Below are 17,983 nucleotides of genomic sequence, written 5' to 3' on the forward strand. Positions count from 1 at the left end.
TTACTGAATCAGGAAGGCAGATGAAGAGGTAAGACCATTGTAAACAGCAAGGGATTGCTCCCCATTACTCCATCTAGCTAGAATGGATTGTCCAGAGCTGCTGTAAGACAGCCAGCTGCTGCCATTTAGAAAAAGGGTTCTTGGAAAGTGTTGTCTGGATTCTGTTTGTGACCATCTTTTTTCAAGGATTCATGCATATGATGTGAATGAACAAACTATACTGCCAAAATAGTCATTCATATTTAAGAGAAAGCTGACTTTGCAAACCCTTAACCTTTGCCACTGCTTAGCGAGGTGGTGACAGTATTAATTAAAAGCCTCAGTATTGCAAAGCCTTTCAAGCAGAATATTCTAATAGCTCCTATTCCCCAGCACACAGTGAAAGATAACCTTGTACTGAAGATGGATTTTTAATTTGTTGGCTGGGAATGTGTGGCTGGGGGGTACCTTTCACTTTTAGATCAGTGTTTTGAACCCAGGCCAGGTGAATAAGTGACAAGGTTGCTAGCACATGCAGGGTGCAGGGTGTTTGGTAATGTCTATGAGGTGAGTTGTACTCTCAGTTTAGCTCTCAGGGAGACAGGTGTCCCCATCACTTAAACCACCAGAAATGGCAGCTTCATTGGAGGTGCCCAAAGTGACCTTATTAGTGAGAGGTAGGGACAGTGACTTTTCATCCTAGAGGTGAAAGCTAAAGCAATTTCTGTATGTGAAAATGCTTTCTCAGATTGCATCTGTGGGGTTATTCACAGTCATTGCTATTCTTAACAGCTCCCTGAAAGACTTCTTTCTCCATACTTAAGTGGCTGGCACATTTCATAATTCACTAAGACTTTAAGGAGTAAAGGATAACTGGAATGTAACTAGATTAGCAGTAGTAGGTAACCATTTTATGCTAAACAGCTAGCTTTGGTTTTTAAATGTAGAATTAACTTTGAATGACTAAGAACAGATGCTGAAGATGTTGATAATCGTTATGTCTTTTTTCATCTGTTCATAGTAGGTTCTGTTTTTTACTAATTTTACAGTTCCACATTTGCAAGGTTTTTATAGTTGTGTCAGCTTTCTAATGTTTCTTGCTACTATTTCTTTATTGGACGTTTTTTCATGGTAGTATTTGAGCACCTCAAAAGCAACAGTGAATTCTCCCCTGCAACAGTGCTGCGGGGCATGGAGTGTTTAACATTTGCATTATCCTTCAGTGCAGAAGTGACACTTAAAAGTACTAAGCTGTGGCTAATAACATTTGTTCATGTTGTTAAAAGTTGATGACAGTCCTGAGTGAGGAGCAATGGGTCATAAACCACTCATCATTTAGGACAATATAAACATTTAAAAAATTCCTATCATAAATGACTTAAAAGATGGTACAAAGTTGGGGAGAAAATGTAGGTGTCAGAGTATATTCTCTAGGATCACAATACAGACCTCAGGAAATGTTTGTACCCATAGAACAGTTAATTTAATCCACTTTCATTTTAATTTGGTTCATGTTTAACTGTCTGTGAACACTCTTCTGCCTATTGTTTTTGAATCTTCTTTAACTCTATCCTTTTATATTCAGCTTCATTTCTTTATTGTTCTCTGTCTTCACTGTTCTAATTTCTTTTTCTTCAGTATTCCTGACAGAACTCCCCTGATATTATATTTGGTTTTGGTAAGGGAAATTAGGAGGTCATATAAAAGTACAAGAGACAAATGGGGATCACCACAAAAAGAATACCCTGACAGAAACAAAATTTGCAGCTGTTGCATGCCAAGTGCTTGGATTCCTAAAAGGGAGTTGTTTTCTGCTGAATGACTTCTTATTTTGTAGTCTTTGGATAACGTATACCTAAGGTTTAGGGCTTCTCAGCCACAGAATCTGGAAGAAGAAAAAAGAAATCTTCTTGCCTATACTCCTTTTCAAGGCTGCAGTGTAGATGTCAATTAGGATGGGAATCTTCCATGAACATCATAGAAAGTATGACTGGGAGAATCTGGGAACGCATTTAGTCCACTCCTCTATTTTCAGGCAGAAGCAAATATGCTCATGGTGTTCTTTGGCTCATTTTCCCAACATGTTCTTGATGATGTCCAAGAAAGATTCCACATTTACCCAGCCTATCTCTTCCAGTGCTTCACTACTTCTGCAGTTAAAAAATAATCTAAATCTTCTTCATTGTTGTTTAAACTCATGATTACCTATCTTAAAATCTGTCTTTGGTGAACACAGAGAAGTGATCTATTCTGTGTTGTAACTTCTTAAATGATTGAAACAAGTTTTACTTTATTTTCAAAATTCTCATGATTAAATATGTCCAATGGTTCTATATTTTTCACTTTTTTTCTAGAATTTTTTTTGCTTCCATGGCTATTTTGTGGATTCTTTCCAATCCCTTTCCAGCACGGTGGAGATTGTTAGAAATACTTAAGATATCGATACACTATTCTTCTGCTTATACATTCCAATATTTTATTTGCATTATGTAACAGTAGAACATTTTCAAATCAGGGTAGGTTGTGATTCACTGTTATTTTCAGATCCTCTTCTTCAGTGCTACTGCCATGGCAGTTTTTCTCCGTCCTGTGTTTTTGCAGTTATTTATTACTGGAGGAGGGCAGTACTTCAGACTTCTTGCTAATCTCTGTCCAGTTTTCTTCAAGTCATTTCACTGATTTATCAAGATTAGTTTGAATTGTTGCTCTGTGATGAAATATGCTTACAGCCCCATCATGTTGCTGTAATATTCAAATATTATAAATGTACACTCTGTATAAGTAAAGTCCAGTATAGGAAATGGTTTAGGGCAGATTCCTACAGAAGTGTACTTAATAAACCCTTCCACTTAATAGTGAACCATTACTTGCTATTAGTAAGAATAAACTCTCTGAGGTTCTAAATACTCTTTTTTTTTTTTTTTCTCTCATATGGTTTTGTGTTTATTTTCCTCTTAGATAAATAGCTCTCTGCTGTTGCAACCAGCTTAGGTGTGTGACATAAAAGAGGTCTGCTTCTGCAGAGTCTTGGTTTAATACTGTAGCTTAACTAGGTGGGACTAGGATGAATGGCTAGACTTTAGATAGGCAAAATCATGAGGGAAGGACATGCATGTAAATGGGTGTAGACTTAGAAAAGTAGTACAATGTACATACTTGGACTTTTTTTTTCTTAAAATTCAAGATTGGGTCCTGTAGGAGCTGATACTACTTGCCTAGTGAAGTTTCCCACTTCTGCATAAATAAAATAAGCCAAACTTTTAATCACTTATTAGACTGTGTTTCTCCCTTTATTTGCTACATGTAAATTTACCACAGACCATTCTGGTCTCCTTAGTGACAGGAATGTGTTAAAAAAATAGTCAGAATTAAAAGAACATAATAGAAGTAGACAAAGTACTTTTTTTCCTTTGTCTTTCTAATTCCTTCACCTTAATAAATAGAATAGGTTGCAGTTGCACTGTAAAGAAAAAGAATGGATAAATATATCTTGCAGGTTTTTTTTAATGGAAGGTAAAACCACGCCCGTGGTAGATTTTCACTGGATACTTGCCTCATACTGCTGCATTATTTTTCTGAGCAGGTTTCTCTTATTTGAGTGATTCTTGAAATTCTGAAAATAAAATGTACATTTAGACCAGAATTGTCCTACAGATCCTGAGCACTCTTTAATTTCAAATGGGATTTTAATCTTTGCATGTGCTCTGATTGAAAATACATTTAAAACAGAATTATTTTAAACTGATAGAAATTAACAAGCAGTCAGCTCTATGACAGTGCATGTATTTTGAGATTGTACAGATGCCTACTGCTGTAAACTTTTATAAATGGATGTCATCAACAGTATTGGAAAAGGAAGGAGTTTCCTTCAGGGAATAGATCTGTTATAACATTATACTGATGGTCCATCAAAGTCCTGAATTGTCTAAAGGACTTAAGACTGAGGCTTTTCTCTCACATGTGAAGACGGGCATATATGCCTGAAAACTTACCTGACTTTTCCAGCTACTTCAGATAATATAATACAGGTATTACCTGCCTGAAATATTTTAACTATTGTAGCCCTTCCAAAGATGTTGTGAAACCTCTTATCTTCCTTCCTTCCTGTTCTTCCCTCAGAAAAAAACAAAACCCAAAACCCAAACAAACAAAACTCAATACCAACTAACAAAAAATAAACCACCAAAAAACCTCCAAAATTCAACTAAACAAACCCCAAACCCCAATCACACACACAGACAAACCCCCAAAACTAACCAAAACAACCAAAAAATTGAGGTGAGGACAAGTGGATGCAGTGATCCATACTGAATTTCTCACACATTTTGCTGCCTCCTAAGTTTTATGCCATTTTAGACCAACGGGGCAGTATAACATTTCTCTGTTACCATCTTTGAAAGAAATAAATAATGGCACTCACTTTGTAACAAAAGGCTTAAAAATCTTCTTGACATTTCTTGGAGGTCAGCCTTGCCAAATTATTCTCTAAGGAATATTGACACGCTTAGGGTTTTCTGTTAGTAGTGAGCACTGTAAAACAGATGTGCGGTTATTTGGTGCTGAGAGGTGCTTGCATGTTTTATGGGAAACCCTAGACTCACATAGGATTAGGCCACCTGCTTTGTAAGGACTGAGGTCTCGCCGGGTTCTTCCATGCAAGCAGAATGCAGAATGCAAAATACAAGACGTGTGTGCTGAATTCATCCCTTTGACGATGTCTCTTGTGGATGATAATATTTAAGAAACGGGAGTGAAGTTTCCTTAGTTGCTTGAGCAGATCTGCTGACAGTGCAGAGTATGGTAGCATATCATGTCTGACACCATCTCTTCAGCTGGATGGATGGATGCTCTGGAGCAGGGAGGGCTTTCCCCAACTTTGGATATAGGGACCTTGTGAAGGAGCTTCCTACTATCTTCCTGTGTAAGACAGTTCTCTGCTATCCTTTCTGTTCTCAAGAAATTGGCTTTGACATACTGCCTATAATTTAAGGGTTTCTTTTTAATGATCTTTTGATACACACTGAACATTTCCCCTACCTTAGCCGTCATGGCGTCTTTCACTGTGCTTCATTTGAGTTGTTGTGCTCTGGTGTATTTATAGTGTTAGAAATCACACTGCCTGCTGAGTGACTGAGTTGCAGTGGTGAACCACTACTGTTACAGTTACTCTGATTGTTTTACTTGCTTCCACTGCAAGGGGAATAAGAACAAGGGGACAGTTAAAGCAAACCAAGTAAGATGTAAGTTTTATTTATTTTCAGTTCATCAAAACATACTCATACAGCTAATATACTAAAAGGGTAGGTGATCTAGGTGTTCTAGAAACATCTAAAAGATACCATGTGTGGTCATTGGTTCCCATTAAGTTAGTTGATAAAGGCTGTGAAATTTTTTGCAGCGTTTCACCTTCATGCCCCTTCTTTTGGGAGCAGAATCAAATAGTTAACGGGAACCAGTGCAGACTATATCCCAAGCCCAGAAAAAAGCCCTGATCATGCAGTGGTTAGAACACTGTGTGGACACAGGATCTAGGAGATCATGTTGCGGGTTTGCAACTTACGTTTTAGAACATGGTTAACAGACAGATGGGAAATTCTTCAAGGGGAAACCTCAGTCTGGCCTAGTGGGAATGTTCTGGCAGAGCTTTTTCTGTAACACCCTTGCCATGCTCTCAGAGCCCAGTAATGTTCTGTATAACTACAGAGTGAATCACCACATCCCATTTAGCCTAGAAGTAACGAAGACCCTCAGCTAGCACAGGCAGAGAGATAAACCACTTTTGAAGGGCCATAAAGCAGAGTTTTAAGAAACACTGTATCACACATTGGGTCTGTTCTCCTGCTTTGGGTGCTAGAATTTTAACGTCCACCTCAAATGAGTTGTGCTTCTGCGGTACTTAACAAGCACAGGAAATATTAAGTGTCCTATTAATGCAATCTTTTTCATAAGTTATAGGTTAAATTTGGATTTTTGTCTGTATGTTCTTATGTGAACATTACAGAAAGGCTAGAAACTCAATAATCAAATGACTCATGAGTCAGTAGCCTGTCTGGAAGGGGTAGAGACAAGCAGACAAGTGCCTTTTAAAATCAGTTCAAAATTCTGTAAATATTATAGCAGTCAGAAATTGATTTGAATTGGGGATAGTGAAAGGCAGTTTTAACCTTTGTTATGGGATGCACATATGAAATAGGACTTGGGCTGGGTCCACCTCTCAATTAATTAATGCTCCCTGAACTTGTGGAGTGTATGCCCTGTACATGTTCCCATGCAAGTTATGCTGCTGTTTTGACGATGAACATTTTGGAGTCATTGCCATTGTCTAGTTTAGAGTGCCAAACTACAATTTACCCTGTATCTTCAGCAGGTGGAAAATGTTGTCTTGTGATTGATAGGTAAGAGTATTGGAGAGGATGGCAAATGTTGCGTTCTCAATTCTCTTTATCCCTGTTATTGCATGCACATATGAAACTTGTTGTTACAGGGTCTTACTTTCTGGCTTTAATGCACTGTCAAAAGTAAGTTAACATTGCACACATTAAAGAAAGATGCGTGGGTTTTCTTAGGAGTGTAGGACAATAGCTTTCAGAGATGCCACTTTGTCTATCAAAATGTGTCCTTCATTGTGCATATATAAAAATATTTACAGAGAAGAGATATACGCTATTAATTCTTGGCATTAGTTGTAATTGTTTGCTAATTGATTAGGCCTACTGCTAACTGGTTGCAGTTCTGCTTGTCAAGGGCTTGTGAAATTAAGTGGCCTAAGAAAATTACCAGGTAAGGGTTTTTTTTCTTCCTGAGGTACACACTTTGCCGTCACAGATCTATGAATCCAAATTTTGGAGAATATGCTATTGATAGTCTTCACAGTGAGGCTAAGTGGGCAGTGAACATAAATTGTGCTCCCTTTTCTGGAATTAGCTTTTCCAAAATAGACCTGTGACAGCAGTAGATAATTAATAGAGCATTAAGAGAACGTTTACCTGTGGGACTGCAAATTGTTTGGCTTCCTGCCCTGTTTCCCCTCTTCTATGGTTTGTCATCTGTTAACAAAGTGTCTTCTGCAGTAACAAGTTTGGAAGTGAGATTTATTTATTTTTTTTACTTTTGTAGAGATGTTAAATAAATTCTAAAAAGACTTGTATAGCTTTCTAGGTGCTTACTTGTATCCTTCCTGGTATTCGGCTTGGTGCCTTCAGTCCTGCCTTGTTTCTCTGAGCAATCCAGTACTCTGAAATGTGCCATACAGCTCAGCAGAAAAAGAGATTTGCTTTGTCTAAGTCATTTAATAGCTTTCAAATCCCAGTGGATTACAAATTTGCAGGGTACTATATGCTGTCTGTATCTTGATCTCCAGGACTTAAACGTGCTTTGAATTGTTTCTTAATTACTATGAATAGAAGAATTAGTTAAAGCCAAAGCAGTGAGAACAAGTGGTATCACAACAGGAACAGAAGGATGAGGGTTAAATAAAATGAGGACTGTGGAAATTGTTAAAATTTGCAAGTTTTGCAGTAGCTTTAATACAGTCATCTGTGAGTTGCATCACTGAAACAAAGTCAATGTTTGCTTAAGTAGCATTCCTATAACTGTGTTAAGTCCTAGGAAAATAAAACATTTGGAAGGCACCAGACTCAAAGTCACATGCCTAGACGATGCAGCAACACTTTTCATGAGACACAAGACAACTGTCATAAGGTGATATCACCATTTAATGATCTGGTGCACCGGTAAAACAGAAAGCTCCGAGAAATGGTAGTTTAGATAAAAGATATAAATCTTTTAACCTAGTTATAGAAGATAATCTAAAATATCTAGATACAAATAGTCTAAATAAAGAATCCACATGCAATGAAGTGCTTCTACAGAATTTACCTCATGAGTGGAGGCTTTGTAGGTAATTCCAGGTTTATCTTTCAGAATGCTACAATGTCAGTGACAAAACCCAATACTGCTGGAAAAAAAATTTAAATAACTTGCAGATACAAAAAGCCATAAAACCAGTGACTGTTATCAAGCTATTTACTGCAAACAATTTGACTCAGCAGCAGTATCATCTTTTGCTGGTTTGTATCACAGCAACATTGGCTGCTTAGTATCTTCATAAAATGAACAAAATTGGGAGGACAGTTTGACTCTCAGGAAATTCAATGACATAAAAATGTCTGTTTTCAGGAGAAAATATTATTTGAAGACTTTGGATAAAACTTATGCTGTGTGTCTGTCAGTGCAGCATGCAGTAAATTCAATCAGCTATCATAGAGGACCACAACGCGATTCAAGGTGGACAAAATGCTGATTTGTTTTTATATGTGTGTATATATATATGTGTGTATATGTATACATACACACTTGTGTATGCATACAAAACCTAAGACGTGCCAAGTTCCATTTATTCTTAAGAAACTAAGTGGGAAGTAGCTTTTGTTACAGTAGAAGTCAGATTTGTATTTTAAGACTGCTTGACAGTAGTGTTATTGCCATTAAACTCTTAATGAAATGAAAAAGGGGTAAAACTCATTTACATGAGGGGTACAAGTTCAAGATGTTTGTTCACTATAAATGTCTAAAAGAAGAGATGGAAATGCCTGAGGTTTTCCTCCAAATCGTTCTTTGGGTTTAGCCTGATGTGCTTGGAATAATTCTTCAAACTGCAATGGCATCTGCAGATGTCCATCACTTAAGCTTAATTCGTGAAAGGCTCATTCATTTACTGGTTCAGATTTCTAATATTTATTGCCAAATTGCCATGCAATGTTCATGTGCATTTACACTTGGGTGATTTAAAATGTTTTTTCTGTACTACCATAATGTTGTTGCTTCCAAAGATGCTTGTTATGATTTTTCGGTATTTGCAAAGGACTTAATGTGGTATTAAGCCTTTTTTAGAGACATACTGCAAGAAGAAGATACTGTTTGAGGCAGACAAATTAGTCATATAAAGTAGATCCAAACCCTGAAATGATGCAAACCAAATATTATCCTAAGACTCCATCATGTCAAGCCCTGAGGGTAGAGGTGTCTGTTATTTCTGTTGTGATGTTTGATATACCCTGGTTTGAAGTCTCCCAAGAGTTCAGTAAAGCTTAGTTATCTTAAAATGAGGAAAGTTTTTACCTTCCTGAATGATCTCCTTTCAAGCTAACACCCCATTATTAAAATAGATATATTTGCAGAGATGTTCAGGTGCAGCCATGCTTACCTCTGTCTGCATGCAGAACAAATTTCTTATGCCTCTACCTGCAGCTCATCCTCTGCTGTTCAACAAGACCCCTGCCCAGAGCCACTTCCAATACTGTCTTCTCTTTCCTGCTTTCTCTGAATATCTAGAATTAGTGATTTCACTGCAAGCATCCCCATATCCATAGCACTTCTTGCTTCTTCCTGTCAACTGGATAGAGGTCCATAAAACTGAAGTGTATCAAGCTGCTTCCTGTCGCTATAGTTCAGAGGAAAGAGCCCAGCAAGGTATACATAAGTTCTTCAAATAGAGTCAAACCCAACAGCCACCAAAATGTTTTTCTTCAACAGAAAATTGCATTTGTAAGTATAGACCACTTTTGAAAATTCAATCCGTATCTTCTTGAGGTATGAAATCTGTGTAGAATTTACAAGTTTCAGTGCAAGGGGAAATTACTGCCTTCATCTACTGACTTTATTTAATTTCTAAGAGATCAGGAATTATAGTCTCAAAAAACAGGAAGAAGAAAAGAAAGCCGAAACAAATATCTTCTTGAGGTATGAAATCTGTCTAGAATTTACAAGTTTCAGTGCAAGGGGAAATTTTTGCCTTCATCTACTGACCTTTCCTATTTCTTTTCTGAGAGATCAGGAATTAGAGTTTCAAAAAAACAGGTAGGAAAAAAGAAAGCCAAAAGAATTTTCTTATAGACAATGTTTTTTAAACTATGGTAATTTGAAACAGGAAGAGAAGAGAAATTCTGAATACCTGACAGTTCTAAGTAGCAGAAGTCTAACTTAATTTGTATGGCTGTGTTATATACCTAGAGTTAAATATCTGGTGAAATCCCTAGTAAATACAAACTTGCTTTATGTGTCTTAACAGACATTGAAAAGCAAGGTGAATTTGTCATAAGGCTGAGAAGTAAGGGATATTTAAAGTCAGACCAATTGTAACTACTAAATTTTATATTAGTCCCTGTATTTATTTCATTCATACAAAAGGTAATGAGTATATGACCTCTGCAGATCAATGGAGTTGGTTCTGCTTTTCATCTCTGCAAGTAAAACCACACTTGACTATTCTCCATGAAGAGAGAAGTGCTTGTGGTTGCTTTTGTGACCATTTTTGCCCTGCAAACTGAAGTACCTGCATTTGTGTGCTACAGGAACTTGTAGTTTTCTGAAAATTACATAGTTTCAAACTAAAACCCCTGGTAAGGCTGGCCACATCTGCAGGGTCTGAATGTGAAACTGCTGTGCTTGAATTATTATAAAGTTTTGAAATCCATTCTAATTGTCCATGTTTTCAGAAGATATTTTGTTTCTCACTGTAGTTAAAAGTCGGAGCAGATGCAATTTTGCAGATATCCTTGCCTCTCTTCTGTGAGAAATGCATGTTACTTGTCCCTGGCATAGATACTCTGTTTAAGAACTGTTTATTGTGGTGTGAATTCAAGTAGTAGAAGTTGTTGCTTCTGTGCTTGGTATTGCCTACATTTTACTGTCACACAGCTTCCTTTATACCACACCAATCTTTCTTTTCAGGAAGAATGTGTAACATATAAGTCCAAACATAAAATTATGTGCTCATAAAATGTTAAGTATAACAATAAATATTAGACGAATTTAGCCTTTATGTGCAGATATTTGGGGGGGGGGAAGGTGTGTTTGACAGCAGTCTCAAGTACAACATTGCTTCTAATCAAACAGTTCTTTGCATCTTCATGAACATCTAGAATAAGAATTTTGAACTCAGCAACATATATAAAATTAATAGGAGTTGGACACCAAAATTTCTAAGGTAGTAGTGACAATCTTGGATGCAGTGTTTACTCTGATGGTTTAGCAGTTGTTTGGGAAAATGTCTTTGATCATTTTTTTTTTTTTAATGCAATTACAGACGTTTACAGCCTGGTGCAATTCCCACCTCAGGAAAGCAGGCACTCAGATTGAGAACATTGAGGAGGACTTCAGAAACGGCCTCAAACTGATGCTGCTCTTGGAAGTTATCTCAGGTTGGCTTGAACTTGATGATCTCTGAGGTCTTTTCCAACCTTGTTGATTCTAAAAGGAAGTTTGCTATATATTTACAAGAACAAAAATTTTTAACATTTCAAAACAGTGACCACAAACTCTAAGTAGACTGAAACATGCCATAAAAAAAATGGGAGAATAAAACCCTTTTACTTTTTCCTCATCTCCAAAATCTGGTTTGTGCTTGTGTTCCAGGATATCTCTGATATCACAGTGTTGCTGGACAAACCACAAACACTGGGACCCGGTCTTAGCCCCTAACTGTTAAAAAGCATTTACACTTGGTGACAAATTTATTTTATTCCATTTTTAGTATAAAAGTTTTGGTTTGCTTTTAATGATTTTATTGGATGGTCCAATGCTTTCAAAAGTAAGTGCCTAAAGTAAAATTAGATCAATATTTAGTAATGAGTAAAAGTAATGAGTGGTTGAACATCCAATAACTCCTTTTGACTAACTGATGTAAACTCACTATGTTGCCCATTTTACATGTTTTTCAGAGGGGCACTTCCCAAGATACAAACAAAATTCCCCCAAATGGGAAGGGAGTAGCTCAAATTACAGATGCATAACAAATGTGGAATAGGACAAGAAGATTTACAAGATGTTTTTATATAAAAAAGGCAGTTTACATTTTTGCTGAAGATGTCAGTGGGGAAAGAAGATCTTCAAATATTCAGTCTTCATGAAATGGGGAGTCATATTTTCAGAAATTATTTTTCTTTGTGATAATTTGTAAAGATAAGTTCAATTAAGCACATCAGCCTATGCTCTGAAATTAGCTGCTCTGCTGTCTTGGCTGAGGTTGTTAAAGGCCATTGTTCTTGGTCAGGTGTGGAAGGATGCTATAGATAATCTGCTGGACAGAGTCCAGCCTCCCCTTATAGTCTGGAAAGTAAAGGTAATGAGCTCTGCCTTCTTAGTATTTGGCTGCTCTAACACAGACAGTAGCAATGAACTAGGAGTATGTCTTCAAGATGTTTAGGGCAAACATAAAACCGATGTTACTTCTATATCAGCAGGATATAAATAAGATGTTTCAGCATTTGAATTTTCTCTTCAGTTTTGTTTTTTTGGGGTTTTGTGGGTTTTTTTGAGTTCTTATTTTAAACCATTTGACATTCTTTCAGAAAAACATCTGTTAAAATAACTGCTAATTTTTTAGCCAGTGTTCAGGGCACATTCATTCTCGAGTCCTAGTCGATTGGATGCCTGTAGCCAGAGGTTTGTATCAATAAACACACTGAATCTCTTGTTCTGCAGGGGAAAGACTACCAAAACCAGACAGAGGGAAGATGCGCTTCCATAAAATTGCCAATGTCAACAAAGCTCTGGATTATATCGCCAGCAAAGGAGTGAAACTTGTGTCAATTGGTGCAGAAGGTACGTGGCAGAGCTTGACAATGCACCTTACTTTGATCCCAGGCATTCACATTGCGCTGTAAGTCTGACAGAGACTCTTGGCCAAATTGTGCAGACTGTTCTCTAAATATTACTGGATGCCTGAACTGGGTACCTTAATATTGATTGCTGACCTGTATCTGTGAAAGGATAAGAGCTGGAAATTTGTGGACACATAGGCAGGGATAGGGGTATAAATGGGCTCTGAGATTAGTTTTAACTCCAAGGTTAAACCAAATTGTCTCTTTCAGTGGGTGTTCAGATAATGATTTCTTCTTTCAGGGCATTATGTTTTTTCTATACATTATTAAAAATAAGGAACTCCTTTAGAAATCAACCGGCTCTCTAGGTTGAGCTTTATCCAAGCTGGGATGTTTTTTTGTCTTTTAAGAGATATTATTCAGGCAAGACAAAGTCTGACATCACTACCAGGTAACTGGGACCTACCCCCATTCTATTCTGAGAAAACTGTGTTTCTGGAATTCAAATGCAGAGTTAAGGGAGCAATCAAAAGAAATTATGGTAGCTGGAGAGAGACTGAACATATGAAGGAAGTGAAGCCAGATGTTACTCGCTAAAGTTATTACTTTGTTATTGTTAGGTTGTTCAAGTCATTACATAAAAAAGTACAGCTGGCTAGCTAAATGCTTATGGATGTGAACTCTGAGCAAAAGAAGGGAGACTTTCACTGCAAGTGAACCTGTGTCTGCTATGATACTAAATTAATTGCTTAAAAAGAATGAATGGCATCTAGAACTAGCTGCTCCATGGAGATATTTGCATAATGTTTTGCATAGCTGTTACCATACACAGGAGTGATGTGGCTAGCATGATATCCAAGTATGTTTGATTCCATATCCTCTGTGGTGTCTGTCCATTATGGGGGCAGCCTCTAAAATGTCCCTTAAAGCAAAACTGTGGTTTTAGCCTCAGTATTATAGTAAGAATATTCTATTCACATTGCTAGGCCTTTTAAAATTGATCTATAAGCCTTCTCTTCCTGTGCTCTGGTTTCTACAGGCTTATGTATGTCTTTTTTCTGGCTTCCAAACCTCCATCTCAGGGAGCTTACTGTAACTGTGCCTGGAGCAGGAAGGTTCATTAGATGGAATAATGGCACCTGTAGAAGTAATGGAGGGATGTGACAGCATTCATTGATTTCACAATGGTTTGACCTACCCCACTTGGTTCCTCAAGTATTGTTCATCAAATGTGTTCTGTTCAGTATCTAGATCTAGCTCTCCAAAATCCCAAGAAATGTGTGTTCTCTGGGCAGAGCTTTTGTTTGAACTCACCCTTTATTCGAGACTGAACTAAATGTGTCATCTGAGTACAAATTCAATCTTTAGTCATGTAACAGAGACCTCTTTGGGGGAATATATCACCAGTGGGGAGAAAGAGGCAATTCCCAAAGGCACTTCAGATCTCAGAAGAGGTCTGCTGCATTTCAGAGGTGCCTGGCTTCTTCCATCTGTTATACAGGCAGTCAGAGGCATCTGGGCCCTTTGTCAATTAAATGAAGTGGGATAGAAAAATACATCACTACCCTAAACCTCTTCAGTCATTATTCTGGGAGCGACATGGCATTGAATGGACAGCAGAGGGTACTGAAGAGACATTTTTAAGTGTGGAAATGAAAATTAAGACAGCTGGTACAAAAGTACCAGAGTACAAAGCAAAGTGCAAAGTGCCAAGTACAAAGGGGGGAGCAGATGATTGGTAGTTCCTGTCATGTCATGCTGGGACTTTGAGGTTTCCCGACTGAAAACAGGAGTGTAGCAAAAGGAGTATCTTGTGGGACAGAGTGGTTTTTCTCGCTGATCAGTTTGCACAATGTACAGTTTTCACACCTGGATTCTTAGAGCAAGGCTGGAGTATTTAAACCAAGACATATCAGCTTTTATCTGCTCCTGAAAGGAGCAGGCCAGTCCTCTGCACTCCCATCTCTCTCATTTTGCCCTGCTTATTGCTGCTTATTATTACCAGAGTGCACAGGCCAGGGAACAGTACTTGAATAGTTTTTGTATCACCTGAAGGCAAATCATCTGGGATAGCTCAGATCAGGTATTAAAAGCGTTTAAACTAACCCTGCTATTCTCCTCGGGAGCAACTGGCATGGGTTTAGATACCCTGTCATAACAGGCAATCTATTCCAGGAGGGAGGCAAGAACAAGAGGCAGTAACCTCTTCCAGCTTCTCATAGAGCTGTTGCAAGGTGATGTCTGTTCATGCACTCAATATTTCTTTCTGCACATAACAGCAGTGGTAGCTAGTAAGCTGGGAGACTAAGATGATGCTCTCATCTGTGCTGCAGGCTTCATTATCCGGAATTTTTAATCTGTTATATGGAGGGACTAGAAGCAAAAATTCATTTGTTAGCATTAAAGAAGAAAAAAAAAACAAGATTTAAATTCTTGAATGAAAACACAGGAGAAAAACCCACTGCTACTGTCACAGCTTAGATGCAGAGAGGAACCTGTCATTGTAAGACATTGCACTATGTCAAGTATGGCTACACACATTAGATTACATCCATGTGGGCAGAAGCAGATAGATTCATGTGCCTTCCACTCCTACTCTAAAAAGGCTGAACACAAAGCCAAGACCAGTCATGCTTAGTGCCCTGTTAAGTTTACCACATCCCCCTACTAAATTTGTTATCTGAGGCACAATGCTGTGCTGATGCAGCAATGCAGTATCACATCTGACTGGGTATAATTTCACAGTGTGGGACCTTTGGCACCAGTATGTGTTTTGAGTGCCTGTGCCCCCTTGTCCTGCATATTTCCTCCCACACTCCACAGCCCTACCCTATCACTTGGCCTGACAACTGTTTCTGTAACTATGCTGGAAACTATATCAGCAATATGATCTGATTTTAAAATGTGCTTCACCTCTTTTTTCTCTTTTGTTGCATTTTCCAGCATTGCTGACTGGGCAGTCATTATAGTATGAAGATGGAATGAATGCCAGCAAGGAGGCTGAGCACAGGCTCCTTAAGCTTGTATCGTTATCAAAGTGCTTAACCCCTTAACTTACTGACTCTCTGAGTGAGCATGGGGCATATGGGCTCGTCTGCACCCGTCTGCTTTGACATTCTCTGAGTTACATAGATGTTTGGAATACTTTTTAATTGCCAAAGCATGAAAGTTTTGTATCTAAATCTGACAGGGATCGTGTTTTGTTACCTGACATGCTGTGTGGTAAAGACCATATAGGTCCAAGGGGACCAGTGGGTATTCAAAATGGAGCCTCAAAATAAAGATTAAACTGTGATTCCTGTGGAACATGAGCACAAAGTTCAATTTAGTATTTTTTTAAGGGGCCAGGGATATTCTTTAAAGTCACCTTTACTATTCTGAAACTGACTTCCTTGGACTTTCTATGTGAGCAGATGATCACCTTTAACTGTAATGCTCTGCAGAAGCCAAGTTTAGCTACTCTGGTTTGTCTTATGGAAGAGTCTTTCTCTCAATTGGTGATGAAATGAGACTAAAGAGTCAAGAAGCTAAAGCAAAAGCTGTGAAAGTAGTCTTTACGATCCACTAACAGCCCAGGAGTTTAAAGTTTTTTAAAAGTTCAGCAACTCCATTTGCAAGGTAGTTGCATCCTGAATGAAAAGAACTGAGACGCAGAAAATGACAAAAGATATCCAAGTATCCTGTTAGTAGGAAACCTTCTGTATTGGTTTTTTGGGAGCAGGAGAAATATTAAAGACCAGGAATCTGCTATAAGTAGGTTAGAACAAAATTAAAAACAAAATTAAAAAAAAAGGAAACAAACCTTTGAGTACTTGCCACACTGCTTTGCTTACCTTCTTCCCTAGACCATTTAAATTTTTTCCATTTCCTTTCTCTCCTTTCCTGTCCTCATAGGTCAGCAAGACCTTTCTCCAGATAACTGTAGTTTTGCATATATGAGTTGTAGGAACTATATTCCTCCCAGAGTAAACAAGTAGTGTGAAGAAATAGTCTTCTGTTGACCTGTAGAGGAAAATTATAGGAATGAATTAGCATTTTTCCATACTGACCAGTACTTTTCAACATTTAGAAACTATGGTTTCCTTCTGTTAAGATATTTTTGCTTTTCTTTTAGATAAGTCCTTTTTTTGTGTGTGTGTTTTATGCTAGCAATGGATAATGAGAAACCAAAGATGGCAAATCACTTGAAAATTCTCCTGAGGCACAACATACAAATTTCCCTCTTGCTCTGTGTGTACATAGGGATGTGTAAACCAAACCAATGATGTAGTGATTATGCAAATCCATGAACTGATTGCTTGGCAATCATCAATGCCTCCTGAGTATTTAAATTCATTTATTTACATTTGAAGAAATTCTTCTTTACTGCATATACATACTAGAGATTGGATCAAAAATACAATTAAATACTTGACCAAGGAGGATGGAGGAGGAGAGATAAGTAGCGATGTGCCCTAATTGCCATTTGGTCTGTTTTTGGGTAAAAGAATTTAGTTCTGAGGTTTGAAGAAACTTGATACCTTTTGGGGCCAGTAAGATAGTTATCATACATGGAAGGTAGGTAAAGTCAGGAAAGAATTCTGGAAAATTAGTGTAGAACCCAAAGGAGAAAGCTGAAAAATAGCCATTCCTATATAAACTTGGATTATCATACTAACAAAGTATAAACTAATGTTGAGTGACATATCTTCTACCACATTTGTTAATTCCATAGATTCACTTGACAGCTTCTGTCACATACTGCTGTAATTTAGCATGTGTCTCAAGTCTCAGAGCTGGCAGCTGCTTTGTTCTGTAAAAGTTGCCCCTGGATTCCAGCAACTTTTAAGTGGAGCTACTGCATTTTTTGCTGGCATCCCTATTGGTATTTGATGTTAAATTGAGGAAATTCCTCCTGCTGCAAGTTCTTCCTGCTTCTTTTCCAGAACACTAATGAGCCCCCAGGCAGCCACAGTTGTGCCACACTTTGAGGAAGGCTGGAGGTAACTTTAAAGTACAAGAGCAGTTGATGCCTTCACCACTCCACTGCTCTTTTGGTGTGATGTGACTAGAAAGGAGGTTGGCAGTTCCCCTCTCTCATTATTCCACCTATTCCCCTTCCAGTGCAGGACCCTTCTTAGAGTCTCACTACGTTCTTATGAGTTTCTCACCATACTTTTCAGATGGTTTTAACATTTTCAACACACTTAAGGGGGCTGGCAGCACATTTTTTGGTGTTGAGAAATTTAAGTGGTACCACTGTTCTTACTAGCATGTAGGAGCACTGGATTCTAACTTGGCTTGTGGAAAGGACTCCCATATATGTGTGAGAAGGGTTGGAGAACGCACATTTGTAGTGCCCTGTGTTGTAGGTAGAATCAAACAGTCTTCTAACAAATTGAAACCTCAGACTTAAAAAAAAA

At 37.9% G+C, this 17,983-nt stretch overlaps 1 protein-coding gene across 3 annotated transcripts in view; it reads left to right on the forward strand.

Annotated features, from left to right (window-relative positions):
* ACTN2 (actinin alpha 2) overlaps positions 1-17,983 on the forward strand; it is a 68,334-nt gene that overhangs the window by 13,406 nt on the left and 36,945 nt on the right. For all 3 annotated transcript variants that reach the window (XM_054395434.1, XM_054395442.1, XM_054395450.1), the window contains exons 2-3: positions 11,066-11,180; positions 12,463-12,582. In XM_054395434.1, coding sequence (XP_054251409.1) covers positions 11,066-11,180; positions 12,463-12,582 — 235 coding nt within the window. The remainder of the gene's footprint in view (positions 1-11,065; positions 11,181-12,462; positions 12,583-17,983) is intronic.

Source organism: Indicator indicator, chromosome 2 (genome assembly GCF_027791375.1).
Source record: "Indicator indicator isolate 239-I01 chromosome 2, UM_Iind_1.1, whole genome shotgun sequence".
In the NCBI taxonomy this organism is placed as follows: Eukaryota; Metazoa; Chordata; class Aves; order Piciformes; family Indicatoridae; genus Indicator; species Indicator indicator.